We start from the raw sequence: 15186 nt of genomic DNA on the forward strand, positions 1-15186 counted from the left end.
TTTCATACATGAAAACAATTTATTATAGCAGAAGAAGCAGTCGATACATTCTTAATTGTTTAGGAAATACACCTTATGTTTGGCCAGTTCTATTTCACAGGCCTGTAGGTCAATGCTGATTGGCTGCTTGCCCTGCAGTTGTTCAGCAGTACGGGCAAGCCATGCATCCAGCTCATCCAATGCGTTCTGAAACTGACCCAGACCCAGTAGTGCACACTCCAGTTGATGCTGCAAACAGAAATAATTGATATAAGGGGCCATATTGGAGCACATTAAATATATATGAGATATTATACCTGCAATCATACGCTCACCTGTCTGTTGACAGTCTCTGACTCCAAACTGTCCCAACGCTGTCGAAAGTCGCACAGCGGTGAGACTGAGCATGGCCGTTCTGAGCCTGGAGACAGTCGACACACAAAGCCATGGTTTTGGCTTTCTATTTCAATCTTCTTCTGGTAAAGCTCGCGTTTAAATTCCTGGAGAAAATACATAAATGAGTTAACAAGCTGGTGGTAGGCATCAGCTAAAATGGCAAACATTTTAAGAACATTTTTAAGAGACTATACCGAGGAACATCAGAATGTTACCTTGAGATCACGGAGCTGGTCTTTCACTGATTCAAGGTCAGTTCCAACCATGAACTCTTCAGTGGACCTCAGTTCTGCGGATTTCAGCCACTCAAAAAGTCCCTAAAATATATATATTTTTTATTAGAAATGTAAAGGACCAATCAAACAGATCATTGTGTAAACAAATTAACACCAGCACTGTCCAGTTAGGATAGGTACATTGGACATAACACATAACACACATAAACACAGTTGGTATTCAGATTCGAACCTGCATAGTGTCTTGATAACGTAAAGCCATCTGCAATGACTCCTCCAGCTTCTTGTGACAGTCATTCCACAGTTTGCTCAAGTTGTTCCACACACAATAAAGCTTCAGAAGAAAATGTAAATACATTATTGTCATTGTAACATCAACAACAACTAACTCGAATGTATTGCTTACTTCATCCAGACTCTTTGTGACATCTGGTTTGTCCGTGTCCCCGCATGCTGACATCAGGTCCATTCCATGAACACCAAGAGTGTCCAGGTCCCCTTGTAAAATGTCAATATCCTCCCTGAGGGTCTATTTGGTGAATGAAAGAACAAGGTTGTATCTTGACGGACCTTTTATGTATTTATTACAATTACAAACCTGCATGGTCTCCAGGCTCTGGCGAATTGTTTCAGTGTCCGTCTGGCTTGTGTTGAGATCCAAAACTGCCTGCTGAGCATCGTTAAGAGCTGATGTGACGTCGGCAATGCCATTCCAAAACTTAATGGAAAGGTCGAGCAGTTTCAGTAGCCATCTTTCCCTTTCCTGAACCTCACTGAGTGTCTCAGACAACAACTGAGAAATGGTGGACACTTGCTCCTGGATTGCTGGTATTGCAAGAATAAAGACATATTAATAATAGTGAATAAATGTGACACATATGAGGGCATCATTATCTCTAACAAGGCTATATTCAAAGTAAATTTAGATACCTGTGCCAATGGATGTATCCCCAGTTGCTTGTGTGTTTGCAAGCAAGTCGTCGGCCTGCGACTTGACACTGCTGAAGCTGAGCTCCAACTTGGAAAGTTCGGCCAGCGTGTGCTTGTTGTCATGCAGCTGCTCTTGAATCCTCGGTGTCAGGCCTTGAAGCGATGTCGGAGTTTGGATGTGACTGAGCAGGCGGTCAAGCCTTTCTCTGAGAAGTATCATTCTCTCATTCAGCTGCAGGAATAAGAACAAGTTGCATTAATTGTATTAAGAGTACAAAAAATATATAGATGCAACACACTCACATTCACACCTATGGGCAACTAATTAATCTCCAATGAAACACCATTTTTTAAATATTAATACTCTATCGTTTGAGCTTATCAAATAACTGTAGCGACACATTGGAGGTGGAGTTCACCTGAGTGAATCTGGGTAAAGACTCTTCCAGAAAACTGGCAGTCTCCCTGACACGATTTCTGATGGCTTGGTGCCGCTCCTCAGCCTCGGTTGCCAGACGACAAAATTCCTCTCCTTGAATTGGATTAAGCTCCGACAGGCGTTTCGCCAAGGACCACAGGCGTGAGATCAAGGGTCTATGCTCTGCTATCGACTCCCTCAGACCCTAAGCATGGGGGTGAAAAATTGTTTAATAACAGTATTAGTTTGTTCCAAGTTGTTTGAGTTGTTCTTTTTTGTTCTTTTACCTGTAAAAGGTCTTGTTGTTCACGGAATGCTTCGTAGCTAATCGTGTTGAGGGAGAGCTGCCCAATGAGACCTTGTGTTTCCTCCAGCCAGGGTGAAACCTCAGCATGGCCCTCTGAGAATTGGACAAGAAGTGACTGAGCATGCTCAAGCTGGAGAACCACATGGGAATTAGTGGCAGAGGTGGTGTAGCATTGCTCCTGTAAGGCATCTAATGGTGTCTGTATAAAGAGAAGAAATACCATTAAAATTTAATAATTTCCTTGTAACGCCAAGTGTAACATATAAAGTATTAACGTATTAAAGAGAATACCTGCAGATTGGTTGCCTCTCCTTCATCGCTGTAAGTGTGCAAGATTTCAGCAATTTTAACCATCTTCTCAATGTTGAACCTGTGTTGGAGAATCTCCACGGCCAAAATCTAACCAGGAAAGTTTTATTTAGTGATTCAACTTAATAACAAATAGCGTTTGTAATTTGTACTTCAGACCTTCTGCTCATTGAGTTGATCCGATATGAGTAGTGGATCCAGAAGAACAGTTTTCAGCCTTTCAAGTCTTTGTGCTGTGTCCTTGAACCAAGTCACCTCTTTCACCACAGCCTGTTCTAGCTATGAGAAACAGTAGTAATCATAACAATATATTCATGAAAATATGCAATTTTCATTATTTGCAGACAAAAGTGTAAACATCTTTCAATTCCAATGATACTGTGAGTCCTGAGAAATTAAGAAAAGAGGGAATCGAGAGCAGAATAGAAGGGATAACTGCTATTGTGCAAATTTTTTAACTCAACCACAGGCGGTCATTGGGCTATGTGTGAAAATTATTACATAATGACATCATACAGCGACATAAAAAAGCCAATAGCTATGTTCTTTATGGAGGTGTTGGCAACACACACTGCCATTTTAAACTATTAATTTCGTTGATGAGCTAACCAGGTGAACCTTCAAAATGTAGTTTTTTTTTGCTAGCTAAATATATTAAGTGAGTCAGGTGGACAGAATCAAAAAAGCTAATTGAAACTAACATTTTAACACATCATCGTACCCTCTGTCTTTCCGCTGTGCATAGTACTGCATCTCCTGCGTGCGTCTGTGCCCCAGAGGAACCCAGAAGCTCTCTCTCGATGCGGCCCAGCCACAGGTGGAGGTCCTCCTGGCTGGATGTACAGCGACTGGAGGCCTCCAGGGCTTGTTCCAATCTTTGGAGTACATCCAGGCTGCTCAGATTTAGCACAGAGCATCGGATACGAAGGCCATCTAACTTCTCCTGCACCTGGCGACCTTCCTCCTCTGAAATCACACCCACATCAACAATTATTAGGTGAGAAAAAATAATTTACCAGGAGTACAGGAACTTTACCTGAAATCACCTCCATGAGATCACGACCTGTGTTCTGGAGCTTTCCGAGCTCAGCGGTTTTAACCTGAATCTCATCGGCGATAGCCTAAAAATAATTATGGCATGTCAAATAATGCATATTTCTTCAATCAAAAAAATGTAGTGAAAAAGTACTCCATAAATGCAAAAGTGGTAGCATCAAATTCCAACCTTTGCCCTCTCCGTGACCTCTGAGAGATGCAGCATCACTCTTTCTGCATTACGTAGTTCAGCAAGGACCTGCTCCACAGATATGAGCCACAGCTGCAAATTGTCTGCACCTTCCTGGAAATGCTGGGCTCTGGGTAGGATGCACTCCAGACTGACCCTCCTAGCAAAAGTAAAGTCCCCATCATCGGTAAATAAGTGTTTCCAAGTCAAATTGTGGCATTGCTTGTAAAAGGTTCTGACCTTTGCTCCGCCACTTGCTGTAATGACTCCCACTTGTGTTTGAGAGCAGAGAGCTTGACCTTTGCCTGCTCCCCCTCTTCCCCTGGGTGGGCCTCCACTAGCCGAGGACCCTCGGACAACATAGTATCCATACTTTTCCATCTGTCTTTCAGGAGGCGTTGGAGGAGCTAAAATTCATAATGCATAGTTAATATACAGTATTTAATAGTTGTGATCTATCCATCAATCCATCCATCTCTTTACTTCCTTTGTATCAGTGCGCCCTTCTCATGTGTCAAGCTGATACATGATCCAGGCAGGTTTCACCTCATCCAAAGAACTCACAATAAACGAGGTTCCAGCAGAAGGGTGAGAAACCTGGCTGTTTTGTTCGCTCTGATGTGAATGTTCACTAAAACTACAAGGCGACCATTCACTTTTCAACAGGGCAGTTTTTAAAGGGGTCTGACCTTCTTTGTCCTTCCCTAGCAAAACCATGTTGCCCATGTTGTCTCGAGATGTTGATGAGACATGATGAGAATACTTATTCGCAGGAAGAGTGTTCACTTTGCATTGGTTCCATAATATTGGAGTGTGCAATGAGGTTATTTGATAGTGTCGATAAGAAACACACCCTTTGTTCCTGAAGTTGTGCTTTCACCACTTTGACCTCTGAAGACGGAGGTTTCTGATTTGCTGTGAGCTCCTCTATCTCACACACCCATGTGAGCAATGCTTCCAGGTTTTGGAGGAACGTCTCAGTACCTGTAGAGATGTCTCTCAGGGCCAGTGGAGACTTGGTGCTCTTTTGGAAGATACGTGTCACATCAATCAAAAGAATTAAACCAGAATTAAACCAGTAAATCAGATATTTTCACTGTTATAAAATGAATAAAACATACCCTCCATTTATCCAGACATGAATCTTGGTCTGAGCTTGAATGCCCATCACTTTGGAGCTGTGAAGTATACAAGGTTGCATCGTTGTTTATAAAAACGGTGGCTTAAATGCAAAGTTTAAACTTCAGATCAAACATAAGCAGTGTGCATTGCTTTTAAAGACAGAATGGAAAATAAAAAAAGGGATGAAAATGATGAAAATATGAGATTTGGTATGGTTAAAAGATTTTATCAACCTCAGCAAGTTCCTCAGCAACTCCATTCAGGACTCGCACAGTTCTTGTGATTATGGGGTCCCCTCCCTTTTCACCCGTTGGATACTCCGTCACTTCCACAATTTCCGTCACAATAGTCTCGGTCACCTCTGTCACTTCCGTTACTTCCCTTGATGACAAAGTCTTCCATGACCAGGGACTCCCTTCTCTGGAATCTCTCCTCTGAAAGCTGGCCCTTTTCTCTGCTGCAGTCTTGTCAGAATAAGTCAAAGGGGATCTTGTGAACTCCGGAGGCACCGTCCTCCTTGTTAGTGTGCCGTTACGTGATGTTTTTATGGGAGAAGGGGTGCCCTGCCAGGCGTGATCCAAAGTACTGGTGCTCCTGATTGTGGAAGCTGGGGAGCTGCGGAGAGGTTTGTCTGAAACGTATGAGCTGGGCGTATGAGCTCGTTCCTCTTGGTTGTGATCCGCTTCTTGTGTTTCCTTGTCTTTCTCCTCCCTGCATTCCTTGATTTTATCCTGTGCATGCTGATCAGGTGGATGCCACTCTTTTCTCCGTTGGTAACACTCCTTCAGGAAGTCCTCATCTGACCTCACATGCTTAGACTTTTGGCCCAGGCAGCTGGGCCGGCTTATGAGGTTACCCATAATCCTTCAGCCCAGAGGCTAGTGAGGTAATAAGTGAGGTAAGAGCCCTTGGCCATGCATGCAGAATCTCCGTTAGCTACCTAAAATAAGAATATGAATGAATAATCATGCAAAAAGACACCGCTATTTCAAAGTACTACATCACAGTAAAATGAAACCAATCTCTCTGCATTATGCTGTGCCAACAACACCCCATTCTTGGCCGTGAAGGAACCCGAACAGAAATACTTGGCTCCAAAATGGCCCGTCTTTGTTTTCGTTTAGACCACAAACACACATGCTCGATCTCACACCAGCAGCTAAAATATTCGAGGCTTACAAATCTATGTGACAGGCTTGTCAAGGATCCCACTGTTGATCCTGGCATGAAGAACCAGTGGCAAAGATCCAACTAAATCTATGAATTCAGCCAAGACCGGTCCAAAGAAACCCATTAGGAAGCCAATTAATATGACAACCATACAAATACAAAAACTGCCTTTATTTTCTGGTGTGAGGCACCCGTGAATTGCTTTGATGCTTGTTGGTTAAAAGTGAAACCTTGGACACATTTTAGCTTCTTTTGTTCTAAAATTACTGCCACCCTTCCCTAAATGCTATCAGTCTATTTTGACCCAAATTTCTGTGTAAATCAAAAAATGATTAAAATAAATATACATTTTTGGTTGTCCCCTCTGTGTTGCTAATTGCCATGCTTTTGTTATTTGAAGAGGGGTTAAAGGTGAATTCAATTATGTTGGTGTCGTGAGGTGAGCCCATCATGCCATCACAAGGAGGATTCCTGTTGGAACTGGGTCGCCCCATTGTGGCTGGCCCAGTTCAGAACTCTAGAGGTTACCTTGGGTCATGCTTGCTGACTAAAGTAGCAGGGGTGCAATTTGGCTAAACAAATAAGAGAGAAAGAGGAACCGACTGCCTGCTTTAAATATATTTGTGCTCTTCATTGTTTTAGTTGCCATGGAAACTATAAGGAATAGGAAAATAAAACAAACTAAAACATTAAATTCCACATCATCAGATATGAAATTACAATTTAGACGGTGTGGCTTTTTAATAACTGACAATCTAAATATGACCCATATTGATATGATGCCTTCATGCGCATTAATAATTACTTATGGTGTAAGTCTTGACAGAGCAGATGATGCAGTCAAGGAACTCACAGGGGAATAGTCAGTCAGATCAGAGAGTGGTGCCCAGACAAAGCCCCAGCCTCAAGATCAATGATTACCCGGTTAGCTCACATCACTACCCAGGAGTGAGTCTGTCGCCATGTCTGCATGGGTGAACAATTCAAGAGCGAGGGTGTGCTTTCTTTTAGTACTCCTTTGTGGTCATTCACTAAAATACTGACTTGGTTCTACGGTGGTCTAACAGAAATAAACATGAAGATATAAACATGTGTGCTTTGAATTGTTTAGTATGTGGACGAAAAATAGTGCTCTAACATGAACACACATGACAAATTATTGAGACTGCGTATGATACACAACTCTCTTTGTTGTATCCTGAACTAGAAAGAACCGGAGAGCCAAAGAATCACTCATCCATTTAACTCATATTGTGATGACCTAACCATCCCATCACTTAACCTCTTTAGGAATCTGCTGTAATTCAGATGAGAACCTCTCTGTGTATAATTAATGGCGAGAAAATGAATTACATTTCCAAATCAGTTTAGTAACTAACGCATATGAAAAATAATAGCTTAACTAGGATGTAGTATTTTTTAAATATACTGTATTTTGTAAATACCCAAACTAGGAAGCATATTATTGAAGGGATGTGCAATTAGCAGCAGAATAATAATCATCAATCACAACAATACCTCTAATCATGTTTAGCAGTCAAGGTTAAGTGAGGTCCTAAAATTCCAATCATGGTAGTGGTCCCTGAACAAGCATATACAGTAGCTTTGCATTTCCCCCTGAGAGTCATATAGCACATGGATGAATGAATTTTGCATAAGGTCACAAGTTCACCTCAAGGCTCTTCCAAGGCACAACACTCTCTTGGCATTGTTATTAAATGGGTTAATAAAGTTAAAATATTGATCCGTACTGATTTGAAATTTTGTTTCAACAAAAATATGTATACTTACATCACATAAATCAATTTGTGTTGCAATATCTGATCCAAAGCAATTGTTATTTCATTCAGAATAAAAATCCACCAGTCACAATTCCTTCACTATAACACAAAATGCCCAAACACAAATATCCTCCAAGCCAATATTCCACTTCCGAGGTGTTTTGGCGGTTTTTGGGAACTATACTTACCCTAAAGCAGGGACCAACAGCATGAGTAAAGGAATCCAGCCAGTCCCCATTCAGCATTCAAACAGCGAAGGGGAAAAAAAAGCTTTGTTTGAGCATCCTTTGAGTGGCCTCCCAGTTCCAACATCCCAAAGTGAAGACTGTGCACACACAAACACATCCATACTTCCTTGAACACACACACAGTCACGTCCACTCATTCACACACGCTCACATAAAAACACACTTTCTAAATACAACCACACACATGTCCTGATAACTCATGCTTTTTGGTTGCCCACAGTCACAGGGAAACAATGTCCTCCTCCTTTTCCCCTCACAGCGCACCCCTCCCCTCAGCTCACTTCTCCTCCCACCGGCTCCGCTCCTCTCCCTTTCTTCTTTGTTGTGGGAGCCGTGATAGAGGAATTCCTTCCTTGTTAACACCGCTGATGGGATAGTGCGCCCAGATGGAGACAATGTATTCCAACGGCTCAGTTGAACTCCCACAGCTCCTCGCCAAGAGCAGCTTATGCATGGAGGTCAGAGGACTCCACCGGTTCTATCTAACAACAAGGTGATGTCATTCTCGCCGGCTCTGACACTGCTCAGGTTGCTCCTGTACCAGGCGGCTATTAGGCAAAGTGCCCCTTTTACCCTCCCTGTGCTTCCCCCTCAGTCTGCCCCCCTTCTCCTCCAACAAAGCCCCTCCTCTGGATTTGAGTAAAGCTTATAAAACTCCATGCTGATTCTTCTTGAAAAATAGATTGGGTGGGGGGCAAAAAAATTTTCTAAAGACCCCCAGGCCGCCCTCGAAACATTCACATGTTAAGTGACAGCTGCCTCGGCCCTTTCCCCCTTTTGGTGGTGAGGGAAAGAAGTGCAGGCTACAAAAGAAGAGACCCACACCCACTCTGATACCAACCCACACATGCATTCAGCCAGCCTACTTGCAACCCCCCCCCCCTTTCCCCATTCAGAGTCAGTGCAGCAGTCTTCTCAGCAGCAAGAAAGACGACTAATTACTGCAAAACATCTGAGATTACTTTTCAACTCACTTCCACTCATTGTAAACCTTAAACAAATGACAAAATAGACAATGGGATGAGTGTATGTGCTGGTTTGGATAAGGGGGACCTCTATTTTGGAACTCTTTTATTATAATACGTCCTAATATTGTCTGGACACTGTCACTCACTTACTGTATTAAATAAGCTGTCAGGACAATATTCTTTCATACTGTACAATTTACAAATAATTTTCTCTCCTGGAATTGAGTTGTGTTGACATGTAAACAAATAACAAGAAGTGTGCTCACAGGTGAATTACCAGAAACGGTTATGCCCCAAATCCTTGCCTCTTTATTGTCCCGCTTCTGTATTTCTCCAGCCAGCCAAATAATGAACCAAAACAACTGATTCCACAAATGCGTGCATGATTGTACAATCAATACACCCACTCCTTCCCCGTCAGCATTGCCAAATAACAGACACGCATGCAGACACACTTCCCTCCTACCAACTTCACAAGGTCAATGAGTTGAATGTCAGATTGTTCTCAATGGGACTAAGATCAGGAAGGATGGTCCAAAGAAGTGTTTTGTCATCTCCACATCTCCTGCTGCCTTTTTACGCCCCTGCACAACCCGAAGCACATTGAAGGAAAAGCACCCCAGATCATGATGGCGCCCCCTCCATCCTGCCATGTGGAGAACATCTCAGGTGGGAAAATATTCCATGCCTGTATTGTTCTCAATGGGATTTAGATCAGGAAGGATGGTCCAAAGAAGTGTTTTGTCATCTCCACATCTCCTGCTGCCTTTTGACGCCCCTGCACAACCTGAAGCACCATTGAAGGAAAAAGCACTCCAGATCATGATGACGCCCCCTCTATCCTGCCATGTGGAGAACATCTCAGGTGGGAAAATATTCCATGCCGGTAATGTTGCAAGCCATCAGCCATCATTAGACAACATGACCAATTTCAACAACCTTTTCTTTGGGTCATGAGTGGGTTCATGTATTTAGCTTTTAACGAACAACTAAGGTCCCTGTCCCACAACCCCCCCTCTTTATTTCAAAGGAGTTGGCCGTGCTGAGGAACCACTTTGCCAGGAACACATTGTTGTAAAAACATGACACCCTTTTGTCAGGTTTTAGAGTTAAAGTAATTTACTTGGTGGTCAATGAGAACAAATCTTTGATTTCTGTCCCCATGGGATTGTGGGCCTGAGCCAAAAGGATCAAAAGAATAATTTTACGAGCTTGTTTTGCCCTTCCTCCATGATTTTTAACTCTCTGTTGCTTTCAAATGAAAAAGACCTCAATGGGTCCTCCACAGAACACGGTTATTAGGCCTCTTCGTGAAACATGAAAAAGGAAGTTCATTCATTAGACCCGACCATTTATCACCAAAAGAGAATGCTTCCAAGAAAGTCATCAAACATATCTTCAGGTCTGTCAGAGGACTACCTTAAGTTCTGTCAAATGAAATAAATCTGACATGCTGAGGAGTAGAACATAGGAACCCAGTGTTTTGCTTAATTACAGTGTCAATCAACATGTTTACTCTCTTCTTTCTTTAAACCAAATTGTCTGTGTGGGAGACAAGCCCCTTTGGCCAAGGACAAGAAGACCACTGAATACCAAGAGCCATCCACTAAAAGCATGAAATAAAGAGAAAGGATAATAGGCTGTGATATGTGACACCCATTATTACGCCCGTTAGTAAATGTGTACATAGGTATTGTTACATGGGCCAATGTGGGACATATGCTGCATGCCAAGGAGACCCAAAGACTGGGAGCCTTTATAGAAACGTTTCTCATGAGATGTAAAGCTGCTACGACAGTTCACGTTGGACCTAAACATGATGAAGTAATGCAGTTGCAGGGTTGTCTGGGAATATTTTCCATGCCGAATAGTCTAAGCTGCACTCTAAAATATAAATACACTTGTTTTGCTCCCATTTATCATGAGCCAAACTCAAACCTATAGACTCTATTTCCACTCCAATTCCATGTTGACATCTGATTGATTTCTATCAAATCAATGAGATCGGTTAGGGTGATGGCGTCATAGTTCATAGGTAAAATGTGTCAATGCAAGCCTTCTTTGTAGGAGCAGGTGTGAGCCTCTCTTTTGTGTAATGGACAAGAAGGGTCTGTATCATCCATGCTACTACCTAACGAGTCCCCGAGGCCCAGGCGGAATATAGCGGTGCAGCCGACAAACAACGTTGCCATGACAAATGTGTGTGGCCAGATGTTTTTAACAGTTTAAGTTCACATCGATGACATGCACGAGGCCATGTGAGGTTTCAGCATAGTTTGGCAAACATGTCCACCGGTTGGCTTCTTTTTGCACTTGTATGATGGGCACGGTGGATGAGTGGTTAGCACACAGACCACACAGCTAGGACACCCGAGTACGATTCCACCCTCGACCATCTCTGTGTGGAGTTTTGGTGGATTTTCTCCAGGTACTCCAGTTTCCTCCCACATTCCAAAAACATGCTAGGTTAATTGACGACTCCAAATTGTCCATAGGTATGAATGTGAGTGTGAATGGTTGTTTGTCTATATGTGCCCTGTGATTGGCTGGCCACCAATCCAGGGTGTACCCCGCCTCTCGCCCGAACACAGCTGGGATAGGCTCCAGCACCCCCTGCAACCCTTAAATGAATGAATGACTAAAATAACCTAAAATAAAAGTTCAGTGATAGCAACAGTTTGACCCTGGAAGTGATTATTATACTACGACTACGAGTAAATCTGAGGTTGATCTGCGTCCCACTCTGTTTGACCCCAGAGGTTCGACTATACATCCTTGATCCTTTTGTCGGTTTCACCAATAGCTCTTTCTGCAGCACATAGCCAAATTCCGTGTTGCTTTATGCTGTAGTGCCTTTCATTCCACGCCACAAAACAAATCCACTCAATAAATACATTGCATAATGTCCATGTGACAGTGGTGAATCATAAAACAGTCTGATCTGAGCGCATTTACCGCAAGGACCTTCGCTTCTTTTCTTTACTTCTCGCCATCCCCTCAGTTTTCAATGTCTTTTCACTGTGTTCATTCATGTGTGCAGAGGGCCTCCAGTGCCAACCACTTGGGTCGCCTGGCTGTCCAGACTATAAGCACAAAAAGCCAGATTTCCCTGCATCCTTGTCCCCCCTCCATAGTCTAAAGAAGATTCCTAGCAGGTGAGGAAGAAACCCACGTCTCAATCCACCTGGGATTGTTGTCGTACACCCTGGCTCGTTGAAAAGTTAACGTTAAAGTCGCTTTGTTGCTCCACTGCGGTATAAAACTTGAAATGATTTGCAAAACTACTGCATCTTTTCACCAAAGTAAAGAGATGTGCAGGCGTGAAAAGTGTTCATGCATGGGGTCAGGTTAAAAAAAAAAAAGATAAGAAGGTAGATAAGAGTTCAGGAATAACAATGAGAAGACAAACACAAACTGACCGTGGGGTTCAGGGGGGGGAGCCTCATCTCCATGCACGTCAGCCATTGTCTCAGTGCTCTGATTTGACCCCTGAACTCACACTGCCAGTGACTCAAATCCTCCTCATCTCGCCTTAAAACAAACATAAAAAAAACATGTTATGTTCAACAGGTTAAAATAATTGTTGCATTTTTGCCAATCATTTTCAATCTTTTTTGCTTGCCGTTCATAAGATATATAGTTTTATCCAGCACAAACACACAGGTTACAGATAATCATTTATTTTTACTGCCAAATGTTAACTAAAAGAATAATTACGTACATCCAGGGCTGGGGTCAAGCCCATTTCCTCTGCATTAAATTAACAGCGCTACCATTACACCACCAGGGAGTGAAAGGTGAGTATTTTCTGCCATTTTATCCTCTTATCCTGCTGCATGTTGTCAATCCCCGTGGCAACCAGTGTGGTGTCAGATTACTTGTTTTTTTTTATCTCCTTCCTTAAAGTGACTGCTTGATGCCTCATGGCAGCAATTCACATCCTTTGTGAATTTGCCGAGAATACACTCCCTTATACAAAATGGGGTGCAGCCCTAATTTCAATATGTCACTGTCAGATAACGAGCCCCAATAGGGTATAAAGTCATATTGATGTACTTTTACTCTCAGGAAATTTAATCCTGATTGAGAGCTATTGATCTCTTCCGCTGATTGTTTTGATGATTTCTTAACCCTTAGATGCATAAGTGGGTCAAAAATGACCCGGTCAGGTTGTTTTCTTGAAATATCTTTGTAATGACAATTTTTTTATCATTTCATATTCCAGGTATTCCTCCAAAAACACGTTTTTGATATCATGCCATTCAAATTTTTAACTTTTAACATTTTAAGATTTTTATTGTTTTTGTGTTACTACCCCAACCTTCTATAAGTGGGTCAAAAATGACCTGCATGCATTTTCTATGGAATCCAATAGGAACCTTTGATTCTTATCAACTCCTAAAGATAATACTAAATATCATACAAGTGATTATTCCTAACCAAAATGGCAAAATTGGCATAAAAACGCATTGATTCTAGTATTGGTCACTTATGACCCACTTATGGAAGAGTGTAGGGTCCAGTCACTCATGCATCTAAGGGTTAAGAAAATCTTCATGATCTGTTTATCAAAGCTGTAAGCGTACCAGTAATGCTGATTCTGTGAGGAAGGTGTTGCTGACGCAAACAAATCACCTCCGATATCCTGCAAGAACACACAAGTTGTCCAAGTAGTACATTTAAATTAAAGTATATGAGTGAACTGACGATACTTTATCCTCGAAATACTCACCTCACTGCTTACAGATGCAAATGCAGGAAGTTCTGAGATGGACTGGGTCCAACTTGAGCAGTCAAGGGAGTCTTGGGAAGAACTAACGGAGATAAATGCCTGGTTGTTCTTGCTTGTAGTCCTCCCTATTGGACTCGGTGACTAATGTTGGCACACAGAGCAAAATATGCATGTATGCACCTTCGTAGGGCTAACAATAATATTCATGAGCTCTATTAAATACAGTATTTCATTGACATCAGCTCCCAGAGACACATCTATGTGGTTTCTACAAGCCTTCTGTAGCTAATAAAAACTTGTAGTACAGTATTATATTCATTAGAATAGCAGCCTGGCTGTTAAATTTAGATGAATTATGAAAAAACTATCACACTGCCCCCTGTGGTTAATTGAGCAAACATTACGCTTTTCAAGACTTTAGTGGTATATGGTAAAATTAAACTTAAAACAACAAACATAATATAAATCTCACATAGTTCATGGTCATATTCATACATGCAGAAGATCCATATACAATGACAACAGGGCTCCTCAAAATACATTTATTTACATCATCAAAACAACAGTCGCCAAATGCTAACTTAAATGATTTGTTCATTTCAGACATTAAAACACAATTTTTACAACAGTGGGTTTTAATGGATAACATTTCCCCTAAAAGTGTTGGAGGAAGTTAATGAAACAAGATTTGAAATATTGATGATAAAACAAAACCCAGTGGAAATGAAATTAGGAAATACATGGAAAACATTTGAAATATAGAAAATTAATAAATGATATTATACATGTGCTGTTTTTACGGACATAAAATGACATACTACAGTACATGTGCTTTGCAACTCTGTGAATTTAAATACTGATTACGCCAATTAGTACAAGTATTCTGATAGGACCTTTTTATTTACAGACTGTTCTTGGGCACTGTATTCAATTCAGTGGTTGACAATTATTTTCTATTACGCCCCCTTCTGGTTCTCAGGGTCTGAGCTGAGCCAGCATACCTCTGCCACCGTCGGTTCCTGCACCCCCCCAAACAGTGCACACGGCCACACTATTGCAGAAACACTGAATTAATTTCTTTTGTGTTGCAGCCTGTCAAATAGGGACCCAAGATGGTGTCATGTTGTCTCCTTCCAGCTCTCGTCAAATGTGATATACAATGGAAGAAAGGGAATATACTTGCACATCTAGAAACAAAACAAAACAATGAATTTAAATCAAAAGAAATAAATAATGGGATGATCAATGTAGATATTAAATAATAAACAGAGATCTGAAAATGAATGTATAGTTAGTTACCATACCTGTGCCTCGGTGTGATGATCACACCGATTTAAAAATCCATCCAGTCCGAAGGGGTCATAA

The 15186-nt window shown here is 41.7% G+C and overlaps 1 protein-coding gene across 1 annotated transcript in view; it reads right to left on the bottom strand.

The window, feature by feature from the left end:
- Positions 1–15186, bottom strand: part of LOC131105714 (plectin-like) — a 98900-nt gene that overhangs the window by 8684 nt on the left and 75030 nt on the right. The window contains exons 34-57 of the mRNA XM_058054122.1: positions 15001–15008; positions 13822–13962; positions 13676–13734; positions 12509–12620; positions 10213–10265; positions 8631–8750; positions 5156–5786; positions 4922–4978; positions 4654–4824; positions 4041–4207; positions 3801–3960; positions 3612–3696; positions 3297–3541; positions 2735–2854; positions 2558–2665; positions 2247–2465; positions 1961–2164; positions 1542–1773; positions 1210–1436; positions 1018–1140; positions 844–945; positions 591–692; positions 315–479; positions 73–228 (exon numbers count right to left, since the gene is read on the bottom strand). Coding sequence (XP_057910105.1) covers positions 73–228; positions 315–479; positions 591–692; positions 844–945; positions 1018–1140; positions 1210–1436; positions 1542–1773; positions 1961–2164; positions 2247–2465; positions 2558–2665; positions 2735–2854; positions 3297–3541; positions 3612–3696; positions 3801–3960; positions 4041–4207; positions 4654–4824; positions 4922–4978; positions 5156–5786; positions 8631–8750; positions 10213–10265; positions 12509–12620; positions 13676–13734; positions 13822–13962; positions 15001–15008 — 3767 coding nt within the window. The remainder of the gene's footprint in view (positions 1–72; positions 229–314; positions 480–590; positions 693–843; positions 946–1017; positions 1141–1209; positions 1437–1541; positions 1774–1960; positions 2165–2246; positions 2466–2557; positions 2666–2734; positions 2855–3296; positions 3542–3611; positions 3697–3800; positions 3961–4040; positions 4208–4653; positions 4825–4921; positions 4979–5155; positions 5787–8630; positions 8751–10212; positions 10266–12508; positions 12621–13675; positions 13735–13821; positions 13963–15000; positions 15009–15186) is intronic.

Source organism: Doryrhamphus excisus, chromosome 17, assembly GCF_030265055.1.
Source record: "Doryrhamphus excisus isolate RoL2022-K1 chromosome 17, RoL_Dexc_1.0, whole genome shotgun sequence".
Taxonomy (NCBI): Eukaryota; Metazoa; Chordata; class Actinopteri; order Syngnathiformes; family Syngnathidae; genus Doryrhamphus; species Doryrhamphus excisus.